Genomic DNA, 17610 nt, shown 5'->3' with positions numbered 1-17610 from the left:
TGCATATTTGTACAGGCTGTTTCAGTTAGCCTTTGCCCATCTCTGCAACAAGAAGATACTATTGCCACCTCTTCCATCTGTCCCCTGGGTATCAGATGGGCCGAAGGAAGGGCGTCTAGCACAAAGTCAAGAACAGAGCAATGGTCACTAAATACCTGCTGAAAGAATGGCTGAAAGAGATCACGCCTCTTCTGGGTTCCAATGTGCCCAGAGATGGCCCTGGAGGAGGCCTTAGAGATGATGGCTTCTGAGCTGCGCATCATACAGACGAGAGGGGGATCCAGAGTGGTCCATTGTTTCAGACGAGGCCACATGGCTAGGGATACAGATGTGAGACCCTGCTCTGGGTTTTCTCCCGTGTCTCCTCTTAGGCATGCCGTGTCGCCATCCAAGCTGTGTCCTTTGAGGGGACCTGACCACAGGTCATTAGGGTTAGTCGTAGGAATCAGTCAGGTTCCCATTTGCCTTGCCCACCAAACCTCTTCCTCGGTTCTTTCCCACTGGTTTAAGAATTCCCTGGGCTTCCCTGGTGGCTCAGAGGGTAAAGTGTCTGCCTGCAATGTGGGAGACATGGGTTTGATCCCTGGGTCGGGAGGATCCCCTGGAGAAGGAAATGGGAACCCACTCTAGTACTCTTGCCTGGAAAATCCCATGGATGGAGGACCCTGGTAGGTTACAGTCCATGGGGTTGCAAAGAGTTGGACACGACTGAGCGACTTCACTAAGAATTCTCTGATGGGCCAGTCTGGTTCTAGAAAGCACTTTATCCCGGCAGGGACAAGCCCTGGCCAGCTTGTGCTGTAACCATTTCTCTGCTCCTCCTGGACACTCACTTGGAGCCAAGCCCCTTGGGGCCTCAGGCCCTGCCACCACTCCCCACGCCCTCTGCAGGGGGCACATGTTCTCCTTGCTAGGGAGTTGCGCCTTTGTCACATCCAAAGTCCTCTTTCTCCCTCCACCCTCCAAACAGAGTCCTTCATGGGGCTGTTCACTGTTTCATCACCTGATAGTCAATATCTTGAGGGATTGACTGTCAGAACCGGAAGGACCTTACCACCATCTGGTGTGCTACAGCCCTGCCCCTGAGTGGGTGCAGAGAGAGGCAGGGCTAGCCAGGGTGACTTGGCAAATTGAGCTGGGTGCTCAGCCTGTTGCTGTGCTGCAAGGTAGGGGTTAATCCTGGCTCCCTGCCTCTCCACCAGCTCCTTCCCTGAGGCTACAACCTTGCTCCTGCTCTGTGTTCATTCCCTCTTGCCTTGTGGTCTTGCTGTGGTCAAGCCCGCCTCCCCTGAACCTGTTTGTTCCCCCGTGGACAGTCCCACTTTCTTCATCTCATGCCTGTAAGAGCACACCGTATATTCACAAGAGCCAAAAGGTGGAAACAGCCCAGGTGTCCATCAACAGATGAACGAATAAACAAAGTGCTATATCCATACAATGGAGTATTATTCTACCATAAAAGGACGAAATTCTGAAACATGCGACAGCGTGGATGAACCCTGAAGACACTGCGCTAAGTGAAGGAAGCCAGACACGAAATGGCATATATTACATGATTCCGCTCATATGAAGTATCTAGAATAGATGAATTCACAGAAACAGAGTGTAGACTAGGGGGTACCAGGGGCTGGGGGAGGGAGCGTGAAGAGTTATTGTTTACTGGGTTCAGAGTTTCTGTTTGGAGTGATGAAAGGGTTTGGGAAATAGAAGTGCTGGCCTCACGGTGTCGTGCAGGTAGTTCATGCCACCGACATGGACACTTAAAAATGGCCAAACTGGCAAATTTTATACATATTTTACCACAATAAAACAACCTTAAAAAATAAAGCATGCCATAGCTAAAAGGGCCTCTTAAACATTCTTTTGCTGAATGCTCAAAAAAGAATCTTTCCTTTTTTTAAGTTATAAACTGAAGCAAAGTCATTGTTCATTTGAGGAACTTAATGAGCCTATTCAAATCAGAATCAGAGTTTCGTTCACAATTTTTAAACCGGAACCTAGATTTATCTCTCTTCTGTTAGCTACACTGAATTTATTTGGTTTGTGTTCCCTGTTTTGAGTGTGTATCTGCTGGGGGGGAAGGCGGGGGAGAGGCGGGGTGGGGGAGGGACGGGAGACAGACCCATTTCCCCACCTGCCTTGCCATGTTGGGTTAGTTCTCTGGTCTAGTGAATTCTTTGTGCCACTGTTGGAGATGATTATTTATAAACGTCTTCCCTGCCTCCTTGTGCTTTATTGAATCCACCTATTTTGTAATCAGTGTCACATTCAATCAGCTTGCTCTCAGTTCCTCCATCCAGCTCGGGCATTTTCTGACTGCTCTGAGGCCTCAGTTTTCCTGGGGGCAGGGGGTGGTTGGAACACTTACACCCCCTGCCTCCACCTCCCCACACCCTTCCACCAGGGGAGCCTGCTCCTTCCATCTTGCAGATGTAGAGTTTCTATAAAGCGTGTGTTTAGAAAACAAAGTGCTCTGTGACTTATCAAGCCTGAAACCTGCTGATCTCAGCCAAGAGGCAAATAGACTCTAATACCCATCTTGGGGTCCTGGCTGCATCTGTCTCTCACAAGCCTCTGATAATCCATCTTCTCGGCATTTATCCACTTTCTGTAAAGTAGACCCCAACCTGAGCAATTGTCTGTAGTATGAACTCCTCTTCCAGTTAATCTTGCAGTTAATCTTTCCTCTTTGTGTTGTGCATGAACTGCACAGTAAGATGTGAAGGGGGTTAAGTCTCCCCTTTGGTGTCTCTGCAGCAGGCCGGGTTGGCCCTCCCCGCCCCCCCACACTGCCTGCAGCCTGACTGACTGAAAGTTGATTATATCACCTTCTCAGGTATTGCCATGAAGCTGATTGAACTGGAATTTTCAGTGTCATTCTGTTTTTCTCTGTGAAAAGATTTGCCAGAACTCAGACATTTTTCATCTTATTCCCACGGTTTCTCAGATGTCATGGCTAGTGGTGTTCCAATGAGATACAGCGGTTCCTAAATCATCCCCGCCTGCAACGGGCTCCTCAGATACAAAGCCAGGCGGTTCTGTCAGACATGGTCTCTTTCTGTTTCATTTACTTTTCTATTTCCCCGAAACAACCTGGACTTGGATGATTTCTTAAATCATCCATATTTTATTCTTTTTGAAGAGAGAAACATGAAGAAAGTGTAGTCTGAGTCAGTTGACATAGTCTTCTTAGCCATCTGTCTAGGAGCAATTCCCGGGTCCTTTCTCTTGGAAGGTTTTTCTGAAATGTGCTGCTCACCAAGGGCTCTGAATGTGTTTTCATCTCAGGCCTGTGTGATCTCTTCCTGACACGGCTTGGTCCAGATCACACACACCCCTAGATTTCTCAGCAGGACTAATCTGGAGCCTTGATCTTCCTCTTGTCCCAAAGTCCTGGTCTCGCTGCCCTCTGGAGCTCCTCTGCCTGGGGTACCTTGTCCTGAGGCACGTCCCCCGAGCGCCTCTTTCTGGTGAGGCTCTTAGAGGGCTGTGTGGACACCCAGACACTCTAGTCTTTTCTCCCCTTGGCGTTGGTACTGATCTGGGCCCCAGAGCTGCTCAGAGAAAACCATGCTAAATCCCTCTTTGCATCACACGTGGTCCACAGACTCAGAGTATCTCAGATTGGGAGGTTCCCAAACAGTGAGGCAGTCCAGACAACCACCTGAGCCTGGAACCCCTTTGCAGTAACCCTGCGAGATCCAGGCCGGCCTCTGCTGGGTCCCCTCCAGGGGCACAAGCCTGTTATATCTCCTGAGTGCAGCCCCTTCCCTTTTTGGCCAGCTCTGCCTGGTCCATCCAGAGAAGGCGATGGCACCCGACTCCAGTACTCTTGCCTGGAAAATCCCATGGACAGAGGAGCCTGGTGGGCTGCAGTCCATGGGGTCGCTAAAGAGTCGGACACGACTGAGCGACTTCACTTTCACTTTTCACTTTCATGCATTGGAGAAGGAAATGGCAACCCACTCTAGTGTTCTTGCCTGGAGAATCCCAGGGATGGGGGAGCCTGGTGGGCTGCCATCTATGGGGTCGCACAGAGTCGGACACGACTGAAGCAACTTAGCAGCAGCAGCCTGGTCCCTCAGTCTCCCCGTCCCTCTGTCCCGTCCTCATCCAGTGAAGGGGCCGAGGCCCGCCCCCGACAGCACTGGTATTTTTGCCAATGCCGCCACACAAGTGGGTAGAAGAGTGTGCCTCCCTTCTGTTCCTACACTTGATCAGGGTCCCCTGTCTCCTGTGGCTCCTCGGCATGTTCTCTCTCAGAAGGCCAAACTCTGCTTTTCTGCAGTTTGGGAGCTGGGTGCAGATAGGCCCAGAAGGCGTATCTGACCAGAGCTTCCTATAGGCCCTTGTCGGCCCTGTGCAGTCACCAAAAAGCCCCCTGTCCCTCTCCCTGAAGCCTGAATGTAACCAAGCCCCACCTTGCCAGCTCTCCTTCCTACCACTCCAGCCTGACTCCTGCCCACAGCTTCTCAAGTTAGGTCTTACTCCATCGCCAGTACCTCTCGCCTCCCAGTACCTTTGTCCTGTGACCACTGCAGAATCCCACACTCACGTTTCCAGACGCCTGGGCTTGCACTCTGTCTACTAGAAGAGGGTGTGCTGCTGCCCGGCACAGTTCATCTAGGGGTGGAGAACTCTTCATGCCAGGAAGCAGACCTTAGGTTCCTCCCGTGGCTTTTCAGTCCGGCTGTCTTGGGTCCAGAGCCCAGCTGTGCCACCTTGCCTGGCCTTTCCCAAACCTTGATGGCAGCTTTTATTATATTCATTTTGCAGATGAGAAGAATGAGGATCCTAGTGGTTACACAGCTTCCCCTAGAAGTGGGGATTGTTGTTGGTGTTTAGTTGCTAAGTCGTGTCCAACTCTTTGCAACCTCATGGATTGTAGCCTGCCAGGCCCACTGTCCATGGGATTCCCCAGGCAAGAATACTGGAGTGGACTGCCATTTCCTTCTCCAGTATATCTTTCTGACCCAGGGATCGAACCCATGTCTCCTAAATTGGCAGACAGATTCTTTACCATTGTGCCATCAGGGAAGCCAGAAAATGGGATAGCTGGGTTTTAAACCCAGATGGTTCTTGACTCCAGAGCCCACAAACCCTTCCCCTCCTTTGTTAATATGCTAATATGTCCAGTTGGCTCCCGAAAGGCCGGGTGATGAGAGCAGTAGTGTGTCACCTGGTCACTGTCTGCCTGCTTTGTTCTGAAATTTTTGTATCTTTTAAAAAATCTTTCCGAAGCAGGAAAAATTTCGGCTTCTGTTATTAGCTTCTTATCAGAAAGTCTGTCTTCTTAAATGTTCTGCTGTCAGATTGCATCCAGATTTCATTCCTGGATACCCTGGTCCCACATCACAGTAAGGGAACCAGGACCCCAGGAAGGTCATTGATTTGCCTGGAGACTTTCAGAGAGGCCAGGATCAAAGCTGTCCCTCACCCAGTCACGGTTTATTAATTGTGTCGCCATTCCCATTTTTCAAGTTGAATTGATTTGAATTAATCAGATTGGGAATGTACTGGATGGGAATTTTTTTTTTATTGATTCTTTTCCTGAGCTCTGCTGGTGAACAGGCATTGAGCAATTGGTTTGCACAGACACAATCATTCTGCCAGACAAATGCCCTCCAGGATCTGTTTGCAGCTGTAGGGCAGCCCCACGAGGAGATTCTACTCCAGGTGAAGAATCTTATTGTTTACACCAGGGTTAGTACAGGTAGGATTTCGGGTCAACATACAGGGGAATTTTTATTACAGGAGATGAGATAATCCATAAACCTTTGCCAGGCCAGGATGTCAAATCTTCTGCAGACTTCAAAAAAGCAGCAATTCCTGGGTTCCTGCTGAGATTTAAAGTTAAGAGAAGATCTTTTGAAATGGTGACAAGGAAAATTGGTTTGTAGCAAGGCAATGCACTGAAGTAATCATTCTTTAGCTGTTACAAGTTTATTCCTGGTTGAATTTTGTTTAGTAGCCTGCAGTTCTTCTCTTGGCCTCGGGGTGGCCCCCGTGGGGCTCCCGGTCTCAGGTTCACCAGGAAGCCTTTGCACATAGTGCTCCCCAACCACCTTTCTGGACATGAGTTTGAGCAAACTCCAGGAGATACCGAAGGACAGAGGGAGGGTCGGACACGACTTAGAGATTGAGCAACAACCACCACCACCTTCTATGGGCTTCCCTGGCAGGTTAGTGGTAAAGAACTTGCCTGCAATGCAGGAGACGTGGGTCTAATCCCTGGGTCAGGAAGATACCCTGGAGACGGAAATGGCAACCCACTCTAGTATTCATGCTTGGGAAGTCCCATGGACAGAGGATCCTGGCAGGCCATGAGGTCCCAAAAGAGTCGGACATGACTTAGCAACTAAACAACAAAACCACCTTCTATAAAGGCTTTGCTGCTGCTGCTGCTAAGTCGCTTCAGTCGTGTGCGACCCCATAGACGGCAGCCCACCAGGCTCCCCCGTCCCTGGGATTCTCCAGGCAAGAACACTGGAGTGGGTTGCCATTTCCTTCTCCAGTGCATGAAAGTGAAAAGTGAAAGTGAAGTCGCTCAGTCGTGTCCGACTCTTAGCGACCCCATGGACTGCAGCCTACCAGGCTCCTCTGTCCATGGGATTTTCCAGGCAAGAGTACTGGAGTGGGGTGCCATTGCCTTCTCCGATAAAGGCTTTAGCATCTGGTAATAACTTGCCTAAATCAGTCATTATGCTGGTAATGAAAGAAGCCGTTCAATTGATGGATAGGGTGATCAGAACTGAAATGGTTTAAGCAACATGGGGGATGGGAGGATGAAATGGCAAAATTTTAAGCAGGCAAAGATTAGAAACCATCTGTCATACCGTTTCAGAGTAAGTGCCTCATGCTGCTGCCAAAACACTTTCCACAGCTGTGAAACCAAAAATTCCTTTAATGAGAAACAAGGACTTTTGTTCTTATTGGCAACATAGCTCTTTAAAATGCAAATATTAACTAAAATTTCTACTGAATTTAACAGCTTTCAAAGCAATTTCAAATGCATCATTTCATTGGGTCTTCATGACCACCCTAGAATATCTACTACCCAGGAAAGTAGATATTCCCTGTTTACCAATAAGAAAACTGGGACTCTAAGATCTTAATGACTTTCCCAGGATCACACAGTAAGAGGCTGAGCAGGAATTTTTTAAGTAAGCACTTTTTTGAGATACAATTCACATACTGAAAAATTCTCCTTTATAAAGGTCATTAAATTATAATTCAGTAGCTTCTAGCTTATTCACAAAATTCTGCAACTATCACCACTAATTCCAGAACATTGTCATCATCCCCAAAAGAAACCCTACACCTATTAGGAGTCACTCCTCACTCCCTGTTCCTCTCATCTGCTGCTGCTGCTGCTAAGTCGCTTCAGTTGTGTCCGACTCTGTGCAACCCCATAGACGGCAGCCCACCAGGTTCCCCTGTCCCTGGGATTCTCTAGGCAAGAACACTTGGAGTGGGTTGCCATTTCCTTCTCCAATACATGAAAGTGCTAGCAACCTCAAATCTATTTCCTGTTTCTATGAATTTGCCTGTTCTGGGCATTTTGTGTAAATGGTATAATACAATGTGTGGCCTTTTGAAATTGGCTTCTTTCACATAACATATCTCAAGGTTTGTTCATCTTGTACCATAAAACAGCACTTCATTCCTTCATCTGTGACCAAATAATATTCCATCATGTAGATTTACTACATTTGGTTTATCCCTTCATCAGTTGATGGACATCTGGGTAATTTCCACTTCCAGGCTATTAATGCTACTCTAAACATTTGCATATGAAGTTTCATATGGACTAATGTTTTCAGTTCTCTTGGGTATGTACCTAAGAGTATAAAAGAGTGGGTTCAGTCAGAGTTCAGATTACCCTCCAAAGGAAGTGTTTTCTCAGAAAAAGATGCCACAGACTCAATGCTCCATGAACGCAGCTGAGAGGCACCCCTGCTTGGCACGTGAAGTTCAAGGTCTTCACCACTCAGCCTAGAGCCCAAGTGGGCTGCAAGCCTCCGTCCCTGCTACAGTCCTTCTGTGTGGTCCCTTCTCTCCCTCTGCTGAATAGGAAATGGACTTGCTGGGAAGGCAGAGGGAGATTTGGAGTGAAAGGGATATATAGCTTCTTTACATGCATACTTAGCCCAAAGCCCAAAACTCAGGTGTAAGCAGGGCACTTTCTTGGTGTCAAGAACTGTGAAGGGTCTGAGATTTGGTTTTACGCTTGTTGCTCTTTCACAGATGCTAGCAGAAGTCACCAGACTCCTGGGTCAGGGACAAGAGACTTTATTACTTGTGGCATAGCAAGCAGTACAAGCATCAGCATATTTGTTTTGGTTTGCCAAAGTCCCATGGGGGCAACCTGATGGGCCCCTGTGGAACCACGTGTAGTCAGTCTGAGTCACAGCTGAGGAACACTGGACCAAGGGCCTGGCACTTGCTGGCCTTAAACACTGTAGCACATGAGCCAGCACACTGGGAACGAGCAGTCCTTTCATGGCCACACTGTGTGCCCTCACCTACTTAGCTGCCTGTGTTACTGTCTGCAACAGTGGGCAGCTGAGCCTTGCATCCGGCACGCTCAGTCAGAATGTGCAGGTATGCTCAGGGCCACCCAGGAAAAGCCACGCCCAGAACCCAGGCCTCTGGGTACTTTTCCACCAGCTTCCTCTGCCTGTAGGGGTTTCCGTGGGACACGTGGCATGCTTGAAAATCAGCCTACCAGGAGGCATGAAGGTGGGTGGGGTGAGAGGAGCACGTCCACCGCTTTGCTTTTCTGGGTCTGCCAACTTCTTTGGGTTGCTTAGGAGATGACGAGGACGTGGTGGCCAAGGCCAGTTGTATCAGATTTGGTAGACCCAACTGTTTAATTACCAAAACTGCAGTGGGTCTTTGAGTGGACATACAGTGTGTGTAGTTGAAGGAAATATAGGGAGGGTTAGGTGAGGGAAATGCAGACCCATGGGCATCCTGCTGAAAAAACTCAATTCATGTGACCGGGGCACCACCCTCTGCTCCCAGGCTGCTCTGCTCCTTTACACATGCCCATCCCCTTCCTCCAGATGCCAGGCTCTCCCTGAGCCCTCAGATCCACAGCTCCCTGCTTCATCCCAGAAACACTCTGGCCCTCCTCGGAAAGTTCTGGGCCCTCCATGACTCTGACTGCTGCCTCCTGCCACTCCCTGAATGTAACTCTAAGGGGCCCAGCATTCACACAGTGGGTACATGGGCTTTTCCCTCTGCTTCCATGTTGGGGTGAAGGTAGCATCTTTCCTTTCGTCCATCCTCTCTCACCTGTGAGTGCCTCAGGTGGACTCCTCCCGGCCCCCTGCAGAATCTAGCTGTGGTTGACCTGGAAGCAGAGGTTGGAGGTTCACACACAGGGAGGAGGGTCAGGAAAGCATTCAGGGTTCTGCTGGCAACAGACAAAGAGGGGGAGAGCCTCCTCTGCCTCCTCTGTGGCGGTATGTGGAGTCCACTGAATTCTGTTTCGTCTCTCTCTCTCCCTCCCTCTGCCCCGGGACAGCTCTTCCCGGCCCCGCTGCAGACGCTCTCCAGGAAGATCGTGCGGTCCAAGATGAACAGCACCCTGGTGGGGGTGTTCACCATCACCCTCGTGTTCCTGTCGGCTTTCGTCAACATGGTGGGTGGCTCCACCTCCCCGGCACCTCCCAGCCCACTGGAGCCCTGAACACCACAAGCACCGGCTGGGAGGAGACTTCCCCCAGACCCTGGGGTTCTCCCTCCCTGGAAATTCTTATTTGGGTCTCACCTCAGGCCTGGGATCAGATTTAGCTCCTAAAGCCTCTCACACAGCCTTTAGTCCTCACTCTCTAGGACAGAGGACCAGAAAGGCTTGCGGAAGTACACCCCCAAGGGAGGTTTATGAGCCCTGCCCTGGGTAGTTGGGCAAGTCTTGACTGTTCCTCGGTCTCTTCCATGCTCATCCCCTGCCCTGGTCAGGGTCAGACCTCACCCAAAACCAGGGGGCATGGGCACGTTCTGCCTGTGGAGACGGGCTGCGCTGGCCTGGCCCCCATGGGCTGAGCCTCTCCTCCCCCGCAGTTCACGTGCAACTCCAAGGACCTGTTTGGCTGCCTGGGGGACGAGCACAACATCAGTGCCAGTCAGGTCAACGCATGCCACGTGGTGGAGTCGGCCGTCAACTACAGTCTGGGTGATGAGCAGGGCTTCTGCGGCAGCTCCTGGCCCAACTGCAACTTCCCCGAGGTACTGGGCAGGGTGGGGCAGGATGCAGATGGGGACCCACCACCAGCTCTCTCCATCCTCAACTACTCTGATGGACAGTCAGGGGCCCTCAGGCTCACTGCCATTCCAGAAACCTCCTTCCCCCGAAGTCTATCTCACTCTATGTGCCAGACACCAGTGAGCAAGACCAACCTCCCTGTATAATATTAACAACAATAACAGCATAGCTGTTGCTTATAGGGTGCTTACCATGTGCCAGACACAGTGCTAAGAACTTCACATTTACTCATTTAGTCCTCAGAGCAACCCTGTGACAAAGATGCCATTATTAGCTCCTTTATACAGATGTAATTGAGGCACAGAGAGGTTAAATAACACGCCTAAGGTCACACAGTTAGCAAGTGGCAGAGGCAGAGCTCCCACCCAGGTCAGGTGACTTCAGAATTTTTGCTCTTAACCTGAAGGCAGAAATGTTTCTGGACCCTCAGCCTCAGCAGCATACCCCCATGCTGCCCTGGGTGGCCTGCCTGACCCCTTTGCTGTAGGTCAGAGAGCAGAGGGGAGCAAAAGGAACTATATCCTAAACCAACACTACCACCTGCCTCACCCATTCAAAGTATAGTTCAGTAGCTTTTAGAGTATTGCTGGGTTGGGTTCTCCTACTAACTAGGGCTTCCCTGGTGGCTCAGATGGTAAAGAATCTGCCTGCAATGCAGGGAGACCTGGGTTCAACCCCTGGGTCGGGAATATCCCCTGGAGAAGGGAATGTCAACCCACTCCAGTGTTCTTGCCTGGAAAACTCCATGAACTGAGGAGCCTAGTGGGCTACAGTCCACGGGGTGGCAAGAGTCGGACACAACTCTTAGTATGTCCACAACGTGTGCAGCCGTCATTATAATGGGATCGTACAGCATTTTTGTCACCCCAAAATGAAACCGTGTACCTACAGATCACTGGGTTTAAAAATCCGGTGTCGAGAACCCTTAGCAGCATGGTATGCTGAGTGCTGCGCCACCCTGCTGGGCTTCCTCAGGGAGCCATTCTGCAGAGAGCAGCAGGATCAGGCTTCCAGCCCAGCGCATCGTCTCCCAGCACCGGTCACTCTCACAACCCGACTCCCAACCAGGGCGCCCGTGAAATCTAAGATGATGGCAGTTTTTGCCCTTTTCTGGGGAGAAAGCCCATGCCTTCATCCAACTCCCAAAGGGCCCATGACTCGTAAGAAGGCTCCAAGATGGCAGTGAGGGCCCCTGGGGACTGTCACAGTGCTGGCCTCCTTACCTGTCCCAGGGAAGGGGACTGATCCACCTCCCCTATATGGATGGGATCGGGGAGACTCAGTGAGAAGTAGGGCTCCCCCACACCGGTGTCACCCGGACTGCTGGTCCCTGGGCCCCACCATGCGCTCACTCTGCCCTGGAAGCCATGCTCCAGCACCTGCCCTTGGCTCTCCACCTCTCTTCCCTCTCACATCTGGCTGACAGCCTCTAGGAGCTGCTGCCTGAGGGCTGTTGGCTGGAAGCCGAGGCTGTTTTTGGTCTTGCATGTGTCCCTTGGCGGCTGCTCCATGGGAGAGCAGGGGAACAAAGTGATGGCAGGGCCTGTCCTGGTTCCTCGTTTGTGGGAGATGGTTGATCACAGCCTTCAGCCCTCACCAGCCTGACCCGTTTTGGGCCCTCAGATCCCAGGCCTCACCAGCTGCAGACCCCTCAGGCTGACCCCACCCCACAAGTGTTGTTCTGATTCAGCAATTCAGCAACTCCTCAGAGACCTGGATGGACCTCAGCATTAAGCTTTGGCCTTGTCTGGGCCCCGGGTCTGAATGGGCCTCCAAGCTGGTGCTTTGTCCCCCTCCGCACCCACCGAAAAAAGAATTATTATCCTCGAGGCTGATGTGTCTGTGCGTGCCCTCCCTACTCCTTCCTCTGCCCCTTCCTGCTGGTGAGTTGAAGCAGGTCCCTCCCTCCTCCAGTCACCAGGGGCTACCCTCACTTCCAGCCACCAATACTTGGCCTCCATCCCAAGGCAGAGGCAGCAGTGAGACGCTTTGCCTGGAGCAGAAATAGTGATGCTAAATTTAAAAGAAAGAGCAAAATAATAGATGCTGACTGTCTTGGATTAATATCAGGGGATGACAGAACAGAAATTGACCTCTTAGATGGCCTGGTTTGACCCCTTGGACAATTGTCTGAGGCTCTGAAACTGAGGCTCTGAGACCAGAAGGGGTTCCCCCCAAAGTACAGGGAGAGGCACAGTCCCTCATCTGAAACCTTTCAGATCAGATATGTTTTGGACTGTAAAATTTTTCAGAGTTTAAAAGGTTATCTCACACCTCGGTGCAATCTGGGCAGCACCTGATAATGAAACACAGAAATATTTCTGCAGCAAAATGTATGAATAGTCACAGGAAGCAGGACAAAGGTGATATTTCACATCACGTCAGTAGATCAGTTTGGCCACCAAATAAGGCAGTTCAGATGTTGCCATCACATCAGTTATGAAAACACTTTCAGTTTTCAGGACTTTGAATTTAAAGTCGCAGATCCAGGGCTGGAGCCTGCACTCTTAGTTATGGAGGGTACCACACACTGTGTTGGGGGCGTCATATCATTTTTAATCATCACAGTAAGCCCACGAGAGAAAAGGCTTTGTATGCAGGGAAACAAGGTTAGGGGCTTCCCTGCCAGCTAAGACGGTAAAGAATTTGCCTGCAATGCAGGAGACCTGGGTTCGATCCCTAGGTAGGGAAGATCCCCTGGAGAAGGAAAAGGCTACCTACTCCAGTATTTTGTCCTGACTGTATAGTCCATGCGGTCGCAAAGAGTCGGACACGACTGAGCGACTTTCACTTTCAACAAGCTTAGAGAGGTTGAATAAATGGCCAAAGTCACACAAACAGTCCATAATGAATCAGGGCTGAAACTCAAGTTTGCCTGAGCTGGAAGCCCTGCTCTAACCATTGGGCCCCACTGCTGGAACTGGTGATATTTATCCTGCCAGCCCCATCTCCTGGTTTCTACCCAGGGCCATTCACATCACAGTATAAGTTTGCATCAGCAGAAACATCCCCAGACCCGGTTTCACCTGAGATCAACTCAGACTGGAGAGAGGCTGGGGGGCGGGCGGGGCCCGGGGAGGGGCGGGACCCGAGGAGGGCGGGGCCCGAGGAGGGGGCGGGCCGGGCGCTAAAGCTGCCGCCCTCTCTCCGCAGTACTTCACCTACAGCGTGCTGCTCAGCCTGCTGGCCTGCTCCGTGTTCCTGCAGATCAGCTGCATCGGGAAGCTGGTGCTCATGCTGGCCATCGAGCTCATCTACGTGCTCGTCGTTGAGGTGCCCGGTGTCACGCTCTTTGACAATGCCGACCTACTGGTCACGGCCAACGCCATGTAGGTGGCACCTGCCTGGGACCCCAAATGGGGTCTGGAGCTTTGCAGAGAGACAGGAAAAACGGAAGACTGGGGCCTCAGGGGGCTTCCAGAGGAGTGTCCTTTTGCTCCCAGCTCTGACCACCTAGGCAAAAACAGCGCAGTGTCTTTTTTCTTTCCCCCCATCCCTCTCCCAGTGAAGAGGGTGGCCTCAGGGCTACTAGGTCCCCTGTCCTTCTGCCTCCAGACACTTACTCAGTCCTGACTTCAGGCTTCAGTGATTTGTTCCTCATCTGTCCCAGGCAGCCTTTGATGAGCTATTTTCACCTCACTGCCCTTGCAACCTCAGGCCCAGAGGGGTCAAGTTTCAACAGAGCTGGAAAGCAAGGTGTGTGGGAGCAAAGGAACAGCCTCGTTGTTTGTGGGCATTTGTCCTGCCTTAAGCCAAACACCTGGACATACTTTATCCCTTTCATCCTTATGGCAACTCAGCAAAGTAGACAGGGCCTCCCGGGACAGTTGGGTAGTTTGTGCATTGCTCAAAGGCTCCTGACTGTGATGGTGAGCAGCCAGGAGGTGGCACGAATGAAGATTGTGCCCCGGGCATTCTAGCTGGCAGTTAGCCTGGTCAAATAGTGACAGATGTCAGATTTTCCAGGGAGGTGGCTCTGTGAGGGGAAAGAGCTCTGATTTGGGGTCGAATTGAATTTGAATCTCAGCTTCAGACACATATTTGGCTATTTTTCCTGAATCTCCCATTATTTTTTCCCAGTAGAGTGGAAATAATAATACCTATAGTAGTAATATGTGTGTAAAGTGCCCGATACATAGTACCCCTTTCTTCCCATTACCATCCCTGCCCCCACCCCCAACACACACATCAGGAAGTGCAAAACATGTGAGCTGACAGGTCTGTGTCCCTTGAGAAAATGCAGCAAACTGTGCTTTCTCTGAGTTGGAGGAAGGGATTCATTCATCCATCTACCCAGTCATTCAAAAATATTTACGGAGCGCTTGCCCTGTTCCGGGCACCAAGCTTGGCAGTGGAGGGACAGTCATGGATAACGTCGGCCATAACTCCAGTGTCAGAAAAGATGTTACCTTCTTGTGCAGAGAATGTCACCCGAGAAAATGAGGATGTAGTGAAGGATCTAAGGCAGATGCAAGGAAGAACTTCTCAGTGGCCGTGTGGGGCTGTGGGCAGATGACGGGGAGACTGGAGCATGGGGAGCAGTGCAGTTTGCGGTCCTGTGGGGACGGGAGGAGGAGGAAGTCAACCCTTCCACCCAAGGATGGGGCAAGAGCGGGACTCTGCCTGTCTTTCTCTCCTGCCCTGCTCCTCCCCTACACCCCCTCCCCTCCTCCTACTAAAGCAGCCCTACCCAGAGAGTGAAGGTCCTTTCTGGGTTGAGAAACCCTGGCGTGGCTCTAGGGTGGCACTGTTTACTAGAAAAATTATGCAAGCCACAGATGTAATTTTAAATTTTCTAGTAGCTATATTAAAAAGCAAAACATGCAATTAATTCTAATAATATATTTGTTTAACCAATATATTCAGAATATTATTTTCATATGTAGTCAGTTTTAAATTATTAGTGAAGTATTTGATATCTTTCCACACTGATTCTTCAAAACCTGGTATCTATTTTACGCTGATAGCACATCTCAGCCTGTACTAGCCACATTTTAAGCTCAGTAGCCACATATGGCTAGTGGCTACTGTACTGGACAGTACAAGTGTGTGTTTCTCCTCTGGGTGGCAGCGACGGGCTGGGGTGGGAGAGGGGACAGGCTGCTGCCCAGGTAGGGTCCCAGGAAAGGACTGGATGATTTGTGGTCCTGGTGACCAGATGCTAATAGGGATCAGGTTTTCTGCAAGCCTCCTATCCTGAAAGTGTCCTTAGATTGGGGAGAGGGATGCTGGGGGGATGGCAAAGGAGCAGCAGTTGTGGGAGCAGAAATATAAGGCATGGGGACACAGAGCTGGGTGTAAAGGGTGTAGAGGGGACAGGGGTGGCAGAGAGGCCTGGAGGGTATGAGGCAGGGAGCAGTTCTGAACAGCCCTCTCCAACTCCTGTTCACAGAGACTTAAACAACAACGGGACCTCCCAGTGGTGAGTTGAAGCTCTTTGTCTGAATTCCCTGATACGACCCCTGCCTGCCAGAGGCCACCAGCTCAGGCCACCAGCCCAGCAGAGAAAGCAGCGGTGCACAGGTGGGAGGGGGCCTTGGTGGCAAGGTGGGTGATGAAGGAGGAGGCCCTTCCCTCTCTAAGTACCAATGGGGCCTCCCTGGGTAGGTACCGTCCTTTTACTATCTCCATCACCCCAAGATGACTTACAGACTCGGGACCAAGATTATCAGGCCTCAGAGGCCATTCCACAGGCCTCCAGCTCTCTCTGGGGGCATACATGAGACCCCAGGCACAGGAGAACACGTGCCTCTTCTGCTCCCAGAGGGGAGGAGCAGAGGCCCAGGCCTGCAGGGTTGGTTGCTTAGGTCTTGCCTCCTGGCTGCTGCTGCGCAGGGAGTATGCAGCCTTCAAGGTTTGGGCTCTTTGCTAGGACAGGAGAAGGGTTTGGGACAGCTGTTTTTTATTAGGAGTATTAGTAATGTTAACAGAAATATAATCAGATAATAATTGCTACCAGTTTTGGAGTTCCTACCGTTTCTCAGATACGATACAGGAGTTTGCATATAGTATCTGTAATTCTTGCCACAATCTTGAAATGTGGGTATTGTTATTCCATTCTACAGATTAGGATATTAAGATTCAGAGAGGTTAAGAGATTTGCCCAAGGTTGCCCAGAGACAGTATGGCCTGCCTGGCTCCCTTGTTACAACCCCTGTCTTGTCAACTGAGAGAGACCTGGGTGATACATTGCCTTGTAAGATGGCCCAGTTCATTTCCTGTTGTAACCAGAGGGAAGCACCCCAGTGATGCAGGGGAGTGAGCCTCAGTGGAGGAGTAATGGCTGCTGGGCTGCAGGGCAAGCAGGGGCTGTCCACCAGGAAGACAGCACACCTCAGGCAAAGTTAGAGCAGGAGGGTGAGGAGGGGGGAGTTGAAGTGGGAGGAAGACAAACAGGCCTGAGCGGCCCTCGGAGCCTGGCATGAAGCATGGGGCCTCTGTTTCCTGCCTGCAGCCCTGAGCATCCGACCAAGGTGGCGCTGAAGGTGGTGACGCCCATCATCATCTCCGTCTTCGTGCTGGCCTTGTACCTGCATGCGCAGCAGGTGGAGTCCACTGCCCGCCTTGACTTCCTCTGGAAACTTCAGGTGGGTAGCCAGGGGCTGGGGCGGGGGTTGGGGGGGGAGCGGGAGGAGGTACCCAGGCCTCTGGCCACTTTCTGGGCTGGGCTGGGCCTGGGTTCTGCACTGATGAGGTGTCCTGCTCAGGCCTCATCCCAATTGCCTGGTACCCTGTGTCCCAGTGAGTCTGCCCCCTGCTCTCTGGGGCCAAGAGGCAAAACCGTAGACCTCCAGGCAAACCCACTCTCGATAGTGCCCAGTGCTGGGACCCTGGTGGACAGGCAGGAGGAGAGGAGGGGCGCAGGGGGTGTGCAGTTCCAGGGCCTCAGAGGCCTGAGTGCAGGAGCTGGCATCAGAGGCATCTGAGCAGGGCTCGATGTGACCAGAACCGCACTTGAAGCCTCCTCCAGGGGAAGACAGCTGGAAGGGGCATCAAAGATTGTTGACAGGAAGTCCAGCCAGGTGGCTATGCCCTGACCTTGATGAGCAGTAGCCCAGGCAGGGGCAGAGGTGCTGGGTGCTGGGTGCCCTGGTGGAGCTGAAATCCAGCCATCACTCTGCTGTCCAGGCTCTGTGCCCTGAAAGCTGACTGTGTCCACCTAGAGGAAGGGGTGATGCTGGGCCATGCACAGCATGCTCCAGGTGCTAGCGGCAGCCCCTGTGTGGCCCCTTACTACCTGCTGGACCACCTCAAAAGGTGCAGGAGAAGGTGCCCAGGACCTGTGAGACAGCCTGGCTTTAGATAGGAGTAGAGGTGGGGCTCAGAGCTGTTGCTCC

The 17610-nt window shown here is 51.4% G+C and overlaps 1 protein-coding gene across 1 annotated transcript in view; it reads left to right on the top strand.

Annotated features, from left to right (window-relative positions):
* ADCY5 (adenylate cyclase 5) overlaps positions 1-17610 on the top strand; it is a 157988-nt gene that overhangs the window by 128582 nt on the left and 11796 nt on the right. The window contains exons 13-17 of the mRNA XM_055568407.1: positions 9533-9649; positions 10072-10236; positions 13427-13602; positions 15666-15695; positions 16728-16860. Coding sequence (XP_055424382.1) covers positions 9533-9649; positions 10072-10236; positions 13427-13602; positions 15666-15695; positions 16728-16860 — 621 coding nt within the window. The remainder of the gene's footprint in view (positions 1-9532; positions 9650-10071; positions 10237-13426; positions 13603-15665; positions 15696-16727; positions 16861-17610) is intronic.

Source organism: Bubalus kerabau, chromosome 2 (genome assembly GCF_029407905.1).
Source record: "Bubalus kerabau isolate K-KA32 ecotype Philippines breed swamp buffalo chromosome 2, PCC_UOA_SB_1v2, whole genome shotgun sequence".
Taxonomy (NCBI): Eukaryota; Metazoa; Chordata; class Mammalia; order Artiodactyla; family Bovidae; genus Bubalus; species Bubalus kerabau.
The sequence above is the reverse complement of the archived record's forward strand: the minus strand, read 5'-3'. Positions and strand labels throughout refer to the sequence as shown.